Source organism: Magallana gigas, chromosome 2, assembly GCF_963853765.1.
Source record: "Magallana gigas chromosome 2, xbMagGiga1.1, whole genome shotgun sequence".
In the NCBI taxonomy this organism is placed as follows: domain Eukaryota; kingdom Metazoa; phylum Mollusca; class Bivalvia; order Ostreida; family Ostreidae; genus Magallana; species Magallana gigas.
Window position 1 is genome coordinate 26316320 of NC_088854.1, and position 19483 is coordinate 26335802.

At 35.9% G+C, this 19483-nt stretch overlaps 1 protein-coding gene across 5 annotated transcripts; it reads right to left on the reverse strand.

Annotated features, from left to right (window-relative positions):
• Positions 1-416: 416 nt before the first annotated feature.
• Positions 417-16094, reverse strand: LOC105338743 (uncharacterized). 5 transcript variants are annotated; one of them, XM_034446881.2, is made up of 6 exons: positions 15840-16094; positions 12363-12538; positions 7133-8086; positions 3268-3444; positions 2689-3126; positions 417-2120 (listed from the first exon to the last, which is right to left on the reverse strand). In XM_034446881.2, the coding sequence occupies exons 2-6, from the start codon at positions 12442-12444 to the stop codon at positions 661-663; spliced, it is 3111 nt and encodes a 1036-aa protein (XP_034302772.2). In that variant the 5' UTR covers positions 12445-12538; positions 15840-16094; the 3' UTR covers positions 417-660. The 5 variants fall into 5 exon arrangements, with proteins under 5 accessions (XP_034302772.2, XP_034302773.2, XP_034302771.2 ...); XM_034446882.2 differs by lacking the exon at positions 15840-16094 and adding an exon at positions 12634-13042 and having other exon boundaries at positions 3268-3432; XM_034446880.2 differs by lacking the exon at positions 15840-16094 and adding an exon at positions 12705-13041.
• Between the last annotated feature and the right edge of the window lie 3389 nt (positions 16095-19483).

Consider the following 19483-nt stretch of genomic DNA (forward strand, 5'->3'; position numbering starts at 1 on the left):
TGTTTTGTTTTGTCGAGGACCAAAGTTTGATATGTAAACAAACAGAAGATAATACGTGATATTAAAATTCATAGCTCAATTCTCTAATTTTTTACCTTTCTCGTCAGTCGTCTATGCAAACCTGGATGCCATATTGTAGGATCATAATATTACGTCACGGGCAAAGGGGGGTCACTCTAAATATTTTGGGGCTTAAAAATCAAAGGTATGGTTGAACATTTGTGTAAAAAATCAGCTTTAATAACGTTACGTCTGCCATGTTGCTGTATAAATTTTGACGCTCGCCGTGTAAAGAAATTTATAAGGCAATCACGTGACGCTATTCATCCAATGACGTCGAGACATTCCAGTCCGAGACAAAACAAAATATAATTAAGAAATTCCATCCTTCCGCTAAGATGAGCAAATAATAAAACGCTTTTTTAGGCTTTTTGTATAAATTTTTTATGAATCTCATGATAAAAATTCACAGAATGTTAACAAATTAAAAATATTTCTAAATAAATATTTTTCATGTGACACAAGCAGCAAACAATTCCTTTCAGAAGCACAAATATACACTTATATGTAAATTATCCATTTACGCTACAGTAATGTTCATTTTTAAAAACACATGAAATGCCAAAAGAACACAACAATCCATAAGTACTTTTAAAAAAATCATAAATCACCACTTTTGGTTTTAGGATCATCCTTAGATAAAGGATTCGGTTTACCAATTTTCTCCGAACCTTTCCATTGTAACTTTTCCGTTTCTAATGGATCAAAGTAAGAGAAAGTGTCATCGTATTCAATGTAATCATCGTATTCCATTTCTAAGTTTTCAGAAGGGGAGGTTGCACTCCGTGCAGGGGACATAGTGAGTTTACTCCTAGAACTATTGACACTGGAGCCCTGAACACTTTTTGGTGAAGAAGTTTTGGAGTTTTCTTGCCTCGGACTTTTGGGGCTCTGTCCGTCTGGCTTTGGCAAAGCTTTCTGTCGATCCACGTTCACAATGTTCTCCGTACTATTCATAACTCTATCAATGGACGGCAGCGAAACAGATTTTTTATAACTTTCAGTCAGAGATGTGGGTCTGCGAAGTTTGATTAGTTCTATGCTGGGCGATTGCACAAAAGAAGTCGTTTGTTGCATGAAAACTTCACCTTTTTCGGGAGTGCAAGAATCGTCCGAGGTCCCAGATCCGGGCTTTCTTGCCTCCAAGTCCTCCTTTGACATGTCTTTTAGCTCAATGGCGTCTTTTGAATCTATTCCCTCAGCCGCTTCTTCTTTTGAGTCTTTTTCGACACCCTTTTGCCCTTCCACGGAGGGTATTGCATTTAGAACGGTGGGTGTAGGCGTGAGGGATCCGGCTGAGTCCGGGGTCGCCAGTGGTTTCACTTTCTCTTTGGCCCTATTTTCAAAAGTCTCTGGAGTACCTTTCTTCTTCTCGCCTTTATCCTTAACTTGCCGATCCTTTCTCTTACGTATGAGAAGTTCGTGTTTACTTTTAACCGGAGATCCTCCATTGGATTGTCTTTTAAACCTTGGAGAGGGATGAATCTTTGGTGAACGATTTTTCCTATTTAATAACGGACTTGCATTAAATAAAGAAGTTTTACTGTCTTCTTCCTGAATGAGATCATTATGAACTAATGGACTAGGTAAAGGTGTATAGTGCCTGGAGGGGAGTTTCGGACTCCCTCCTGGCTCCACGTCAGCCTTGATTTTTATTTTGTTTTTACTACGACCGCTTCTGTTACTAGAAATAGACGAACCACGTGACATGTGAGTTTCACTATCTTTCCTATACTTCTTTCGAGCACTCTTTCCCGTGAGCGGTTTCTCCATGTCGATGTCTATTTCTATCCCCTGACTTAAAGCGCTATGACGACTTGGAGTGCTATGCATGCTCGTGCTTTTCGGTAGATGTTCAGGGGTTTCCTCTTGTTTAGTCATAGAATACTTGTGCGTCTTTTTGCGAAACACTTTATGATATATTGCAATGATCACAACCACTACGATGATAACGGCACAGAGGGATATTCCCACTATAGTCACCGTGCTCTGCCAGATTCCTGCTTTTGATGGGGGTTCCGTAACTGTCACAGCTGCGACGAATCTTGATTCATTTTTCACTACAAACAAACAAAAACAAAAATCAAAGAGTTAGACATTTAAGATGCACAACAAAATAAAGGTGTACATTATCAAATTGTAAATTTTGAATTAACTGGATGGATGAAAATTCAAAATTTACACCCACCTAGTAAATTCTACATTTACAATATGACATCATGTATTTCAAGTAATATGCTTTTAAAGAGATCGTGAAATTGTTGCCCTTGTTGACAATTATAATAGAGTTTTGCAGTAAACATTCATAAGCAATAATTTTCTGCAGAACGTATCTTTGACCAGAAAAGGTAAATAGATATTGACGAGAAGAGAACATATTTTTGCTATCAGGTATCAGCAAAGGACCTCTCCAGAAATTCATATGTGATTAATTTAGGAGTTGTTCAAACTGTTCAATCAATAGCCTGTTTGAGACTGAAGCGTAACCTTTTTTAAATTATGTAATACTGGGTAAGCTTGAAACACAAATATCCGCCGAGAATTACAAATGTTCTCAAATTCAAGACCATGGTTCGTTCTTCAGTGTTTAATATAAAAACGCAGCCATTATTTAATACACTCTTGTACCTTGTATGTAGTAAGATGCTATAAATCCATGAACATGAATTAATTCTGAAGGGTATGTCAGAACCGAGGAAGAAGCAGACGATGAATTGACGTAAGAGAGATTGGCAGACGACTCAACCAGCGTCATAAACTCTATCAGCATTGTTCCAGTGGTTGAAACAACCTTCTTCAGATCTAGTTCGCCGCCACTTTTGGCTATGAGGTCAGCACTAGACGTTCCACCGTTGCGAATTTTCACCCACTGTTTTTGCTTGAACAAATTGAAGTACGTGAAAGACAGAGTGATTTGGTGATTGGTGGTAGCAGATATAAGCCACAGAGAGAGACCCGTACAACGCCCTGTAGCGATTATCTCCCCTTGATTTGATTTGATCTCACAACCGCAGATGCATGATTTGTTGAGGGAAAGGGTATGAAGAGGCGTTTTCGGAATCAGTTCTGAAAGAGATATAATATCTATTATATTGTAAATTCATTTCAATTATACAGTGTTTATTTTTTCATGAGATTATAATCACCATTATTATGTAGGTATATGAGTAGGGTATTGTAACCATAGTTATCCATGATAAACACTACCTGGACAACTGTTAAAGCAGGGCTTCCATTCTATTGGCTCCCCTTCACAGAATCGTCCCCCATGTAAAGGGGTCGGGTTGTTGCAGAGCCTTGAGCGACTGACCTTCCCCGTCCCACAGGTCACGCTGCACGACCCCCAAGGCGACCAACGCCCCCATCCTCCGTCTATTGGTATATCTGGACATAACGTAACATGCAAAGTGTTAGTGCTTTACAAATCTGGCTTAGAGAGAGAGAGAGAGAGAGAGAGAGAGAGAGAGAGAGAGAGAGAGAGAGAGAGAGAGAGAGAGAGAGAGAGAGAGAGAGAGAGAGAGAGAGTATTTAAAGGTCTTTTACAAAATTTGTAAAGAGAGACATAACGTTAAAGATCATAAACTTTTACGAGAGTGGTGCATATATTATGCTAAATGTTCTTATTACAGAAAAAAATCATCAAACAAATTAACTTAAATTTCAATGGTCTTAAACGATTTTTATGAAAATTTACAAAGTTAAAGTCATGCAAAATGATTCTAATTTTGTGATAATGCATTCTAATTGCATGTTTATCACAATGTTAATAAAAGTGCATTGAAGAATAATAAAACACAACATCAACATTCAGAGCACAAAGAACTTAAGTTGAAATTATCTCCATGCCCGACAACATTTAACAACTAAATGTGCATTAACTTACTCAATGTCAACGTCGAATAAAATTTGCAAGGATGAAAAAAAGAGAACAGACAAGAGTTTATGTTATTCAATATCCTTGCAAAATAGTTAAACACAAAGACATACTGGTTTTAAAATATTGGGTCAAACCATTTTTCGTGTACAATTGATCTTATCGTGCAAAAATCCATCATTTATAGAGTAATCTCAGCCTTTTGACATTTTAAGGATCGTTAATGCATAAAGCCTTGAGCACCCAGCATGTATTCATAATTCAAAGATCGTTAAGGAAAGAACAAATTAAATCTTGTGAATTTGAGACTGCAGCCTTAATTATTTAATAAACGTTTCTGTTTGAATTTATCTAGTCAATAAAAATGTCGGTCTGTCTTTGCAAGCTTTAGGACTAAGATCCTTTGCGTCTTAAGGATTTTATTAATAATCGCATAAAACAGGAACCGTAAATCAACCATTCCAATAGTTAAAACCAGCAGGGTTTATTTTACATCATAACATCCGTAATCAATTCAATAAATGTATCAACATTTTGATAGCTTGTCATTTCTATTGCTTTAATGGCAATAAGAGTCGACATTCAACACACTGTTAACAGTTCCGGCCACAGTTTACGGTAAACTGATACCAAAGATTGTCTGTCGATATTTGACTTTCAGAGTCAATCATCATTATTCTGTGTACCTGGCTCTTGAAGCTGCTCTTAGCGAGCCATTGATTTCAGGTAGAAATTTGCGGATGAATTTGAACAATGCTGAGCCTGCACGATCCTGGGTTCGGCAGATACATTGCAGTTTCTGTGTACCTTCCAATCAATATGTTAAGCTTGTTTTGTTTATTAAGGATTAGTCTTGCACTCCAGTTAAACTGTTTTGTTTCCTTTCTAAGGGCAGTTATGATATACAATTTATACAGTCAATAAAATTTCGGTTTAATATTAAGGTTTGCATTGTACTGCTATTATACCTACATGAACTAGTATATAGACTACTCTGCAACAAAAATTGGGCTCTCTAAAATACATGTAGACGGTTTGTTCATAAATGCTACAAGAGTAGCCTGCAATTAGAATACTTACCAAGATAATCTTCTATATATTTTTAACCTCTAGGCCATAATGTGGGTTCTGAAAGGTTAAGCAAGGGTCTAACTATTGGGATTTATTAATATGGAGTGTTTTTGCAACGTTAGGAATGCATCAAGGAGAGCACAAATTCTACCATAACGGTTTAGCACTTCCTAGACCAAGGATAAACGATTATGATTATGTCCAACGGTTTGTTTGTTTACTAGCAAGGAATGTTTATGACCAACTACTGAGTATAACGAGGTATTTTGACAATTTATTACGCTAGTCTTGTTTATACTTATTCAATTTGACCATAAAAACCTTACATAATGTCATATAGTGTCCACTCGTTCGCGATATTGATATAATCCACTATTCGCCAGAGATTGTATATGGCGTCTGCTGAATAAGTAAGTTTTTAATGGTAGACCTCTTATGTCCAAATTAATTTATCATCTCCAAATTTGAAGTAGACAACTTAACAAGAACAGAGGGCTTTTATGTATCACTGTTCTGTGCAATAAATTAATCCGTCTTGTCATATTTATAGAAATAAACCTTGCAAGATTTTGGTATCTGGAGTGACGTATGTAATATACCAGTACTTTGGTCTGCAACAATTCTGCTTTTTGAATACTTCGTGTGTTACCACATCTTATAAAATGTACTGCTATTGCAGGGGAGCAGTGGATTAGGGGCTACACAGTGCGTTAGATAATAAATCAATATGAAATTAATTTTGCTTCTATTTTACCAAAGGGAGATGGTTTTGTACGAGCAGCAATAACGGTAATGGAATATATATTAACCTAACAACTGGGTTAAGAGAATTGAAAATTTTAATGGAAAACTGCAGAAAAAGATTGATGGCCACAAGCGACCGATTCTCTCAAATATGCGGTATAAAACTCCGACATCACACATGTACGAGATTTGTTCAATGACTTTTTAGATGCATGGGGAGGGGGTTATATATATGAAGGTCACTACATAATTTACTTCAAACATAATATTTAAATCAATTGAAACTGTTTGAACTATTTTACATGTATATCACTTTTTTCTTAGATAATTTTTTAAAGTAAAAATACCCGAATGGCAACAAACTTATATTAATAACCAGTTGCATGATGAAGGAATCCGCCTCGTTCGTGTTTATCATTTAATATGTCAGATTTCGTTTATTTGAAAAAAAAAAAATCATGATATTAGTACAACACAGGGCCTTTTGATGAGATTCGGTTTTTGTTTAATTTTTGGCCGATGAATATCATTTCGACTAGCTGTAGACACTTCCCAAGTATCTTTCAATTCACCGCTTGAACTTTAATGGAGATTTCGGTAAACAAACCTAAAGCCACATATCCTTATTGAATGAAATATTTCAAAACATGAAAAGTCTCCCTTATTGACTAATTCCTTCTCCTACATAAATATTGCCTTCTTTGGTATATTTCACAAGTTTTGCCAGATTAAATTCCTACAAGTGGCTACAACCACTTGGTTAAATTTGCACGCTTACGTTTTAAAGGGCATAAACGTGCAATCGTCAAAAACTCATTTTTAAATGAAACTCAATAAATAAAATTCGGTTGACAGGATGTCCATTGACTGAAATCAAGCTGAATAATTTCGAGCTTATTTATTTTTTGAGATATTTCTCGATCTTATCAAGAAATAACAATTATTATTTGATTGTAGCGTGCTGATATATTTAATATTGAAAAAGACGGATAGATGGCATTCCATATTTTTAAATTACCATCTTTCTGAGATACAGGGTGCTCTTTCTTATTTCAAACAATTGTCTGAGGTGAGTGGTGCTCTTATTTAAATTACTTTTGCATAAAATCGACATTTTCTTTAATTTAAAATACAAGAACTTCTAAATTAAATATTGTGCCTAGCTTATTTGTAAACAACGCTATGGTCATGAATCATTCTTGAGAAGGGGAAGGTTCAATATACCACGAAAATTAGCCGAGACTTCATCATAGGACATGAGCTGAGACTGAACGGATTGTTAAAAAATAGCTTGGAAACTACAATTAAACATAGATTTTGTAGATCTGACCTTCCCCAAACTTTTCGTCTGCATCTGGGGTACCGCCCACCACGTAGCCTTACCTGAGTCAGGGTGTGTTGATATGTACAGCTCTTTCTGTTTCTTTATCAAGCCAGTCGACGAAAAGCTGACATACTCAAATAAGTAAGCAGAGGCTTGACTCTGGAATAGAGAGCAGTCAAAGAAAATGTTATTTCTATCGGGGTCAACATTCTTCTCTTGAATATAATTTCGTTGGTATGGTGCTGCAATCGAACCACTTTTTCTCGTTAATTTGTACAAACGAATTTTATCGTTCTTGCCAATGCATTCTGGGTATGAATACACTAATGTTATATGCCCTATACAAGGAAATATGGAAGATGAATAGATTTCTACGCTGTATGCATTACTCCAAGTGACTGTCATGACGTCACTTTGTGAAACTATACTTGATGCATTCACACTGTTTCTGAGTATTGCCTTGTAATTTCCAGCGGTATCAAAAATATTGCAAGGGTAACGGATATCTTGACGAGGAGAGACAATGTCGGATATAGTGGTCACATGATACACAGTAGATTGAGCAATGTTAATGCTGTCATTTTGGTCTTTGACTAGTTCAATATGAAATGAATAACGTTTCAACAGAGGATTGCATTTTGCAGACGACAGGAATGTCAGCGTCACAGCCTGCGTCTGCGCAATGTGATCTGGCGGTAATTTCAATGTGAATGAAGGCCAATCTACTTGAAAAGACGAACTCGTTAAAATAGGTCCACCGGCGTAAGAATGAAGTTGTACAACATGAACTGCTGCGATCTCGAGAATTCCACATCGAACACTAACGCTGCCAGACGATTCACCGAACGGTAGGCCGAATGTGGTGATCTCCCTTTGGTTGTGATTGTCAATGGTTGCCAAAATCCTAAGGAAGGCATTTGGAAGTGAGACATTTGACGGAATGGTGTAGTTGAGGATTAGGTCACCGGAGAATGCCACATATACCACAGGCACGTGAAGAACAAAGCTGCCATCTAAAAATAAACCGTGGAACACGTGTTAGGATAATTCATAGATTAACAAATATTTAAAATACCGTATTATTTATAAATATTTTAAACTGGTAAATACATATATGCATATAGATAGTTTACATTTGTATTTAACTAGTTCTGCCTTTTAAAAATCAAAGCAACGGTAAACAACCATTATTATATACATAAAAAAGAGAAAGAAAATGCATTAAAATGCAGTTGAATGTGAAAATACGGTTACACTTAAATTTTACAGTTTTTACAAACTCCATTAACCAATTCAAAACATTACTAGTTATTTGGCGATTAAAAAGTAGAAAATCGAGTAATATATTCAACCGCATTCGATTTGCAACCGAATTTATATAAATTATAAATATACATGTTGAAGGAGTCCCTTTGGCGGCAATATCAATTTGAGTTTTATACTACTAGAACAGACGCGAAATCAGTTCATGACGACCTTCTTAAGAATTTGTTCCAAGGAAACAAGAATCCATGTTAATGAGAGCATACTGGAGATTTCTAATCGATAAGTTTAATAATGAAGCCGAGTAACATAACATTATGCTCAATACCACTTTCTAGCAGCTGGTAGGCACACAATTGCCTTTTGATGTTCATTTTATTTCTGGCATCTCTAGAATGTATGCTCTAAATGGGTCTCTTTGTATGTACATTCAAATATTCCCTTGCCAAGATAATACTCGTGGTGGAAATTCATATATATTACCTATTGATGATAAATTTGATATGATATCTTAAATATAATTTCAATTTGTTTGTATACTTTTCTGATTTTGGGCCATGAATAAATCTTCTTCCTGACTAGATAATTATTGAATTAATGGCTTGCTTGCAAAATGGTAGTTTAAGCTAGTATAAGGAAACGTTCTAGTGTAAACTAAAACCCATCATTACCCAATGACTAGTCTACGCACCCGGCGGAAACTCAAAACCATAACGAGATTTGGTAGGGGTCCAGTTACTGATTGTCTACCCTGAGCGTATTTAAGTGAACAAAGAACGGCTTTTTATCTCACTTAGTCTGGTCTTGGGGATTCACTGATGTTCTGTTAAACAACCCCGAGGAATCTTTCCGAAATTTCGGTTTCCATTTAACCATATTTCTCATTACGTAACGCATTACTTTAGGGTGGAGATTTATGTTCCAAGCTCTTCGTTTTTGTCCATTAATCCTGTCCACTTTCTTTCTCTATACTCGAACTAAACCTGGGTAATATCCAAACAATTTTGCCTTTACACTGAAAAATCATTTACGTCAGTATGTATTGAAACTGAATAATAACTGGAAAAGACGCAAATTGATAAACAACTAGTACTTAAAAGTCTATAAGAATGTATTTGAGATTCGTTAGATAAAATCTAAATTTTAAAGAAATGTATTAAAACTATTCAGGCGCACAACTTTGAACTAAAAGTGATAAACAAAAATGGACTCTAAAGACCACACAGAACACAGCAAATTATATATCAAAAGCATAGTAATGGAATAGTTCATTAATGATCAAACGTTTCCATTTCCCCAGTAATAAATCCTTTTAAATATTCTATTTCACGGCAAACTAAACAGTGCAAGATGGCAGGATGTGGGATTTGGGATCGTGTCTTTAATTTGCAAGAGAGAAATTACAAGGGGAATTCGTCCTGATCCGAATACTCTCTAACGTGTCAGCCAATATCACCATCGGTCAATCAAACTTAGAATACAAAACGTTACGGGCACTATACAGAGACACAAATCCTATTGCCAATACAGTACTGAGATCAGCGCCAACAAACCAAGTCAGAACCAAGAGGAACAGGTTTTTAATGATGACCATTTGAATAATGACCATAACACCCCTGGTCAAGAAGTTCTGTCCTTTTGATCCCACCAAAGAGATTAATTCAATACCTCTCAATGTCTAAGAGATGGTTATCGCATAATCTAACACCTATTTGCTTTTAAAAAGATTTTTCATACAGAATTAATTCGAAGCGTTGTGTTGGCTTATATAGAGAAAGGCGTCGCACTCTTTTTTTTATCTACTTCTTAAAGTGACATTTAGGTTTATAATAGGAGTTGAAATAAAATATTGTGAATTCCACGACGTCCTTTGTGTTGTTGGTATGTCTTCTCTCCCTGATGACTGTGAATTAGCCCCCGTGTTAGCTTGGCATGTCACATTACTTGTGTTATAATTACACCCGAAATCCTGTCGTTTATCTAGCACCGAATTTTAAAGTGCAACCGAAAATAAAAATGGCAGTCGTGGTTGACAGGTGTGGGTACACTGGTAAACAAATAAGTGAAATGTAATTGAAAATTTTTAAAGATATTGTTACAAAACTTCAAATTAATGTTGCTATAGAGGCAATTATCTTTACATGTACTTGTTTTATTAAAATCAGAAACATCCCATAAAAACGACTTGCCATATTTTATTGCCTCTAAATGTTTTGTTTTTGCTTTACAAAATACGTAAATTAAGGTGGCCAAACTTTACCGTAAGTTTATAACATTAATGAATGAAAGACGAGAGAGGCCATTAAGTTTGTTCATGACCTTTTGCGGAGGAAACGTGATTACAGCCTTATTAGTTTGATACTCCTTTTAATTCTCCTGACCAGAGCAAAAGTGACAATAATCCTACTGGTGGGGAATTAAAAAGAAAAATTAACGATCTTCTACAGGGTCCATGTCGGCTTCCCTGTCTCATGGCTAATTAATGCCATAAAGACATGGTCACGGGATTCTATGGGTTAACTCCGAACCCTCAGATTAGCTTGCACATTCTTTGTCTCCACGATCAAGTCTATGTATGCGGGCTCTTTGGTCCTTGGACTAACTTAGATCCCTTATATAAATGAGCTTTATCGCTGCAGGTTTGCAGAGTTTGTGGGCAAACAAACACGAACTTTTCTGCTAGTTGACGGATTTAGACCTAATTTCTTGCTATAAGTTTACTTGTTATCTTTTCAACCACCTCTGAAAATCTCCCCGACCTTTAGCTCGGCACAGCAAGACAGGGGGAAATATGGCTCAAAAGCTGCATATCGATGCAGGATTAAAATACACGAGATGTCGACGATGATTTATGAAAATTCGATAGAGTGGCGTAACTTGAATGATCCGGTGTATAGGTAATTTCCCGTAGCAGGACCACTCTGTATTGTGTTTCAGTGGTTTCAGCAGATGATGAAAAGACCATTACCACTGCATTATCTAAAAATCGATTGGATATAAACTTGGTCTCCGGATGCAATCAAAACCTTCTTCAACTCTAGTTAAATCAATGTATACAATGTAATTAAAACTAAGCAAACTGTTTTTGAAGTTTTCGAGCATCTTTTATTTACTGAAACTTAAAATGATCAACATCGAAATAAAAATCAAAGTTGCAGCGGCGGGCGGCAATTACAGCAAATTACAATTACAGACTTGGCATCAAAGCACGCCAATTACCTGCTAAAATGATACATATCGAATACCACCGCAAGTCTGTTTAAGATCTGGTAATCATCTGTCTCGTGTGTCGCTTTCGGTTTTGAAAAATTAAAAAAAAAATACCACAAGTAAAAGCCACTGCAGTCACTATAGGGACGAGTGTCTCCAACTCCAACACATGACAAATGTCGACGCTATTTAGAAAGCCTGACTAATTATAGAGTACATATAAGCGGTTGTGTGCACCGGTGCCCCCATGTGCACGGGTTTCTGTGCTCTTAGAACAACTGCCTATTGTTAATTCTATAAGGTTCAACAGAATCTTTTAAAGAAATATTTGAATTTTGTTCTTGTGTTCCAACAACGGTTTTCTTTGACTCTGTACAATGGAATGAACAGAAGACGTGTATTTGAGTAAAACGCACTTGAAATCTTCGAACGTGATTATAATTAGGTTTTGATGAATGAATGTACATATGAAGAGCTATGCCGTGCATGTAATTATTCAAAGCGAAAATGGATTATTAATGACCATATAAATATGAAAAACTTATGAGAAAATTAACTTTACAAAGACACTTTGATGTTATAATTATACTTCACTGTATATTCTAATATATTTGCATTAATTTCATTTTTTTCAATTGCTGTTAATGCAGTTTCTCAAGAATAATTTACCCTATCATTAATGCGTGAAATCCATGTAGTCTTGAAAATAGTTTTAAATGATATTATCTGCAAAGACGGCTCTAAAATTTCTCTCGAGTGTATTACCGCAAAATATTAAACACAGATACATGAAAAAATATCAAATTCTTTACCTACCTGTGAATTTTGTCAACTCAAGTGTGGAAATAAATATCCAGACAACAATGAAAACAAAAGATGAAGGTGACGGTGGTTTCATTTCTTACTTCTCCCAGCATTCATGGTTTCTTTGGCGTTTGATCATTCTAATCCATAAACATTCTCTGCCAGTATTATTAGATTCCATTTTTGAACTGCAATGCAACAACAAACAAATAAAAATGCAACAAAGCACGCTCTCAAGTGTATGACATGCTGTTAAGGACAGGTGAAAGAAAATAATGCGTACTACTTTCTGTTTAAGCGTTATCGCGCTCGCTGAACCGTCGCTCGCTTTGCCTCCAATCACTGTGAACTTACACAATTCTAAAAACGGCAGATGTATTCTTGGTGGCCTCTGATATTATTATTTCACTTTCCTCAATGAATGAAACACCAATGCACTTTACGGAAGAAAGGGCCACTTTAAAATCCGCCAACCCTCAAATACATGGATAATTCGGTTGAAAAAATTGTTGTTGGTAGCAAGTGCAATTTTTGGCTAATCCTAATTTGCGTCACATCCTTATCCACCCCTTATGGTAGGTACCTGTGGTGAGGTTTGTAGATTTGACAGAATTTTATGAATTCCGGTTTTAAATTTATCTCGGCCTCGTTCAGATGACGTTCACTCGTATAAGGAGGCCCCCGTTTTACCTGAGAACGCGACCAGGAAACCTTCTATATCGATTTATCGACTCACCGGGGTACACCTCTTGGTCTATCACAATTTCATTCTTCCAAGGCGTCAGCGACTTACTCTTTATCCGACAAACTGTGGAAACGCCAGTTTATCTTTTTCTCTCCTTTTTGTTTCTTTATTTAGACAATTTTTCTTAAAAGAGCCATAACCATAGTAACATATTCACTGATTTATGAATGAGGCCATTAATCAAAGTAAGGTCGTTGGAATCGAAATGAATAGTTTTAATTATCTTTAACTTAATAAAAGTTTTCATTTCCCCCCTGCATTTTAAAAGTAAAGTGTTGAAGTTACAATGCACGCCATTTACACAATTGATTGAGTTTCAAAAGCCAAAGGCATGTCAACCTTTTTAAGAAGACACTGGCAAGTCAGACAAAGAAGACGGAATCCCGCGTCTATTTGCGATTTCTACTCGAATAAAGACTGTTTGCGATTAATATTCTCAACCTATTGAAAGACTATCTGCATGGCGTACAAAAAACGATCAAAATTTTAATTGTGTGCCATCTATTTCTTTATATTTGGGATCAACGCCGGAAATTTGGTGAACAATTGGCAAACAGAATATTGAAACAATGTGTTGAATTGAAATTTTTGGAGGCGGGGAGGAAGGGGGGGGGGGTACCATAACTTTGTGTAGACATGTCGTCAAAGAATATTAGGTTCTGATGTCATAATTAACGACACACCAATAGAAACAAAGCAACACAAAATTGCATACTTTGTAGTTATGAAATATTCACCGGCCATCAACTGATTGAATTACCCGTCGCCAGATACCCGATTGCAGGCTACAGGGGCAAATGAAATATTAATTTCGGAAAGAAATAAATCCTGTCGACGAGCAGACGACAGTCGAATGATAAATGACATCACCCGGGCAGCTCGACATTCAACATAGCTCAAGACGTGCGAGGTGTCCGATCCCGAACGAGGAGTATCCCGAAGATGTTTGTGTTTCTGCGGTGTTATCGGGTTTTTTCAATAGAACAAGAGAAACATCTCATCCTGAGTGATAGTCCAGTCTATTTGCCCAGCTAATCAAACCTAATCCAACTTGTTGCACGGGTATATCCTCCCAAATCCTTGTCAATGCCCCTTGTACTGATGGCAGGCTTATCATTCAGACATTGCCATATCAACCAAGTCAAGTTGCAAGTTGTGTTTTAAGCTTAAGTGATTTTGCGGTTATTGAAATTATCAAATAAGTGTAACCGGAGGATATCTCAGTTGCTATATGAGGATTTTGCAATATTTATAGATATTTTTATAATGGATACATGTTAGCAATTAAATTACAATTTTGAATAATCCAATACGCCATAAAGACAACGCAAGTAAAATTATCTTTCAACAACTTAGATTATCATAAGAAATTAAACGAATCTATTTGAGGAAAGGATCACATAATCAAGACTTAGTGTTTATATTATCATCAGTTTGTTTAAAGGCATTTGTAGATTAGTGAAGATACTGTTTGGGTGGTCGTGTAGGTGTTCGAATTGGAAACCTGAGTTATTTGATGACTTTGCTCAGCTCAGGCATGATCGAAAAAATATAACCCACATCAAAATGAGAAAATGGCCTTTGATGGGTATTTATTTTAGTTCTTATGACGATTTACTGCCAAGAACATATTCTGTTACAGAGAGTCATATTTGGACGCACCGATTCCGGAGAGATATGCACAAACATGGATTCCTATTTCTGTTTGACGATGATTTAATCAGCGTCAAAGTCACGACAATGCAAGTCGGGTATGTCATAAATTTGCATCTTTGCTTGCGACATCGTATTCATCAAAGAAATGACTACAAAAGGCAGTAAGAGCGGCACAAATCGATTTCTCCTTAAAACAGATAGACATCTGTTTCGGATGACACTTAATTATATCTGGGTGTCCAAACTTGGATCTGTTTATTCGGCGACAGTTACCAGGCCCGTATTATGCAACGAGATACCTGGCAGTGTATTGATACTCATACCTGGCTCTTCCTTTCATGGAACTTTTTATTTGTTGAGCATGGGACAGAATTAATTTTTAGATGTCTGTCTCTCTGTCGCAGCGGAATTCAATGTGTGTGTGTGTGTGTGTGTGTGTGTGTGTGTGTGTGTGTGTGTGTGTCTCTCTCTCTCTCTCTCTCTCTCTCTCTCTCAGTCTGACTGTCTCTCTTTCCCTCTCTCACAGAGAGAGAGAGAGAGAGAGAGAGAGAAAGAGAAGCAATAGAGTGCAAATTATAGACCTGCTGCAATTCTCCAGTTATTGCGATAAACTGGCGATAAATCAATGAAGAAGCTGACAATTGATGTCGACACATCCTCGTTAGATATATGTACAGCAACCAGAAAGATCAATTCAAAAGATAGCAACCAATTAGTTTCTAAGTCAGCCATAATTTCTTTTCTAGGAATAATTAGATTCCAATAAAAGAATTGCCCGTAATTCCATCAAATGCACAATTTCTAAATAAAGGCAAAAACAATTTATTAAAAAAAACATTATGGGAGTAATTTCGTTAACTATACTCTCAAGAAAATGTTAAATGTTGAAATGGCATTTTGTACTGTTTAATAAATATATATTTTGAAATCATTTAAACAATATAACTAGAATATTTTAATGTTTTAAAATAAACAGGAAAGTGTCAGGTAATGTGAAAAACTGAAACTAAACTACACAGTATATTGCTGCCGGGGTTTTCATATTGCACGATATCACGACAATAAATGTCCAGCTTATATTGACTCACCTCATCAAACGATGATTCTTGAATGGGCTGACCAATTAAATTAATGAACAGAATCCACCACGAAGTTTGTACAATGACAGAAACTTGATAAAAACATCATTTCCACCAGCAGTGTCCACAGGTTGCATACTCTGCGACGAACCGATAATGAGATTGAAAGTATGCTGCCGATACTCTATGAAACGAATGGAAATAAAACTGAACCCACTCGTGGTTCCATCCGAAGATTTCAATCTAAAACAATAACATACCACGGATTTCAAAGCGCGCCAAAGCCGGTGATCGTCTGCTTCTCTTCTTACCTTTATGGTCTTGATGATTGAATTCTGATCAGTGGGATTTCCGTATAGATCGAATCAATAGGGGCCCCAGCAAATCAATCATACATATACTTTATTAATATGATACCTCAACGGGTTCAAAAGGTTTCAACATTCATATTGTTTTCCAAACTCAAGCATTCCGGCGGAGAAACAAGGGGGTCACCATTGTCAGATAAAAAGCGCGGTTTATTTTACTAAATATGATATAATGCCATATTAAGCTCTAAAAAACTGCGTATTAACATCACCAGAGAGCTTTTATATGCTTGTTAATTTAGTTACTGTTTTTGTGAGATCGGTTAGAATGGGTTGCAACGTTGCAGGATTGTATGACATGACACAGACACCCAACTGCCAAAGGGTACGCGAAGAGAGGATTCAACAGCGCATCAATGCAAGGACCGATAGGATCGATACAGAATTACTACCAGTCTAATTAGATATTACCTTTCCATGGCCTTTCATCTCACCGATAATATATTAATTCATAATTGGATTCGATACAATTAAATATAAATTTTGCCATGTTTTTTATCGTCTAATGATACAATTTGTTCGGGGTATTGGTGATTCATATGGGCCAATTTTCAATGAAGTTTTTTTTTTTACTTTTAATTTAATTGGTGTGCTTTCTATTGCACACTATTGAAACACTTTCACCAAACCATTCATAAACGACACTATGTGCAATTGGTGATGATTCAACGCATTTCAGTTGTGTAAGTTATAAATGAAAATTGTGAAAAATAGTGTAGCAACTAATAGTGTTAAATGTGAGGTATGTAGAATATAATTGTATTTCCATTGCAGTCAGTTTAAAATTATACCCCCCCCCCCAAAAAAAAATGCCCATTCAAGCATTTATTTAAAAATTATACAGTGTATTAAAAAGGAAAAAACCCCAACAATTATCATCAAATAAAGTGAAATAAAAGTAGACAGAGCAAAGCAAATGCGCAAATTACGAAAAACCGTTGATTTTTTTTCTTCAGCGATGGTCCATTAGTTTCAGTGATTGGTTCTGCCGAAGCTAGAAATCGTCCACCCTGACATAAAAGTAGCGCTTGTCAGATAAGGTGGTAAATTGTGTGGAAAAATTCATTAGAAAAGGAACACAGAAACCATAAATCAGGCTTCATTGGACAGATGTCTTTTAATGATACGTTATCATGCATGTAGATTGCAAAATCAATCCAAATAAATGAAACAGAGGACAAATATTTGGTCATTACTGTAACTCATCGAATAGTAAAACTCGAGATTTTATTTCGAACACATTCACGGACGTGTTGTTTTGGAGGTCAGGAATTAGTTTATCTCTTATGATTAGCAGAAAAGAATTATACATTTATCAGCCTACAGTATAAACCCAAAAATCATTAAAGTAATAATCAAATCGGTAGTTATATATTCCCAATAAATACATAAGCCTTATGTTTTGTTTTATGGTTTCAATTTTGCAATACAACAAAATAAGAAAATATGTGTACCATATATATATATACATTTTGCTATATCCACATGAACCTAATTTTTAACATTTGATAAGGCATTATTTATAGCAATTTATAAAGAAAGAATACTAAAACCCAATATTCAATCGTTTAAATTTCCCGGCGTCTTAGTATCAAATTGACATGACTCAGAAAACACGACAAGGTATTAAATTTTGTCTTTCGTTCCTTTCATCTTTAATCTCCTAAGTCAAAGTGTTTGCACAAAAAAACGTGTCCTCGTAACAAAGTCGGGGTCAAATATTGAATATCCAGAGTAAACGTGCATTTCACAAAGTTTTAAATACCTGAGTCTGATAACATCGTACCAAGAGATGTGGAGATTTGTACCAAACAACGGCCTGGCCATATGATAGGTGTGACTGTTTAATCGTCCATGTATTCCCCCCTTCACGAAAACAGATCTTGACTGATTTTTACGACACTTCAAAGCGACTAGCAATTACTTTCCTATTAGTGTTCTGTGAGCTTAACCGATACTGATACCAATCAAGCTTTTAAAACTATTTCCAATCCCCATGGAAAAGTTTCCCCACTAAATGGTAATGTAAGCTTTTGCAAAACATAACGTTATTTTCATGATCATGATCTGTCAGTTTAAATGTATTTAATAAAAAAAAATATAACAGTTAAGGTATGTTGCTTTCAAAACTTCGGACCTCTGGTTTTAAGAAGTATTCGGAAAATATACACGGATGCTAATTTGACAATCCTTGTTTGAGCCCAATCAATCATGCCAGAATGATCGTAAAAGGTAATGCTCCTCGCCGGTATTCAGTGCACCTTAAACAACAAGGTCTGTCTTCTGCTGCTGGAAAAAGATTGAATGGAATAATTAATAAGCCAGACAGATGTGATGGATTCTGAACACGCACAGTTACAGCAGTGGGGCAGGCAAAGCAAGGACTCTCAGCAACAGACATTGCAACTCGTCTCTTCCGATCACGTGACGAAAGCAGGATCCGGAAAAAAACAACCATACTGAAGCTGTCGTCTGATACTGACAGATCGTTTACTGCTAAGATGATGTGTATATTAAATATAATATCCGACGTAGGAAAAATATTTTTTTGGAACTAATCACTATTACATAAGGAAAAATACATATATGCAAAGTAATTGCTTTGCATGTACAGTAATTAAGGAAGGGAATTTTGAATGATCTTAAAATTGGAAAAATTACATCAGAATGAAGCTTCTATATGTAAAGCACAAAAGTCCCTCACCGCGTCTGTATAAAAAGGAAAGGACATACCATTACCAGCATGCAGTCACATTAATAACACGATACATAAAAACAAGTTTTTTTTATGAAAAACAAAAACCAAAATAAATTTTATCAAAGAATGGTAGCAACATGTACATGATTCATAAAATAAAACGAGAATAACAATTCTTAACAAGTTCCAAGAATAAAACAAACTTGCCCATTTACAGCTACCTACGCAAAATTAATGGACAAATTCTTGACTCTGAAACTAAAGCCCCATTTATCACTCCTTCATTACTCTGGATGCCTCTCCTTACAGTCAAACACGCCTGCATTTAGTGAACATATATAAAATATGAATGGCGTCCTATACATTGCCTTGTTGTCTCCAAGGGGTCCGTCTTGTACGTTTCTGCATAATTATGTTAATTTAAGGGACACAATAGCTATGCTTCTTAACGAGAATTACAGAAGAATATCAATTTCACAACCTGCAAATTAAAATGATTAAATGCGGATTAGTATCTCTTTAAAGATCTTGTTTCAAACTACATGCATATAAACTTAAAACTGAATATCAGAATTCTACACTGCGGT

Excerpts from the sequence above, each read along its gene's own strand:
- LOC105338743 (XM_034446881.2), bottom strand. The coding sequence starts at position 12,444 with ATGAAACCACCGTCACCTTCATCTTTTGTTTTCATTGTTGTCTGGATA. Across the intron at positions 3,445-7,132 it reads ATCAACACACCCTGACTCAG|ATATACCAATAGACGGAGGA; the intron begins GTAAGGCTACGT and ends CGTTATGTCCAG. Across the intron at positions 3,127-3,267 it reads CTGCTTTAACAGTTGTCCAG|AACTGATTCCGAAAACGCCT; the intron begins GTAGTGTTTATC and ends TATCTCTTTCAG.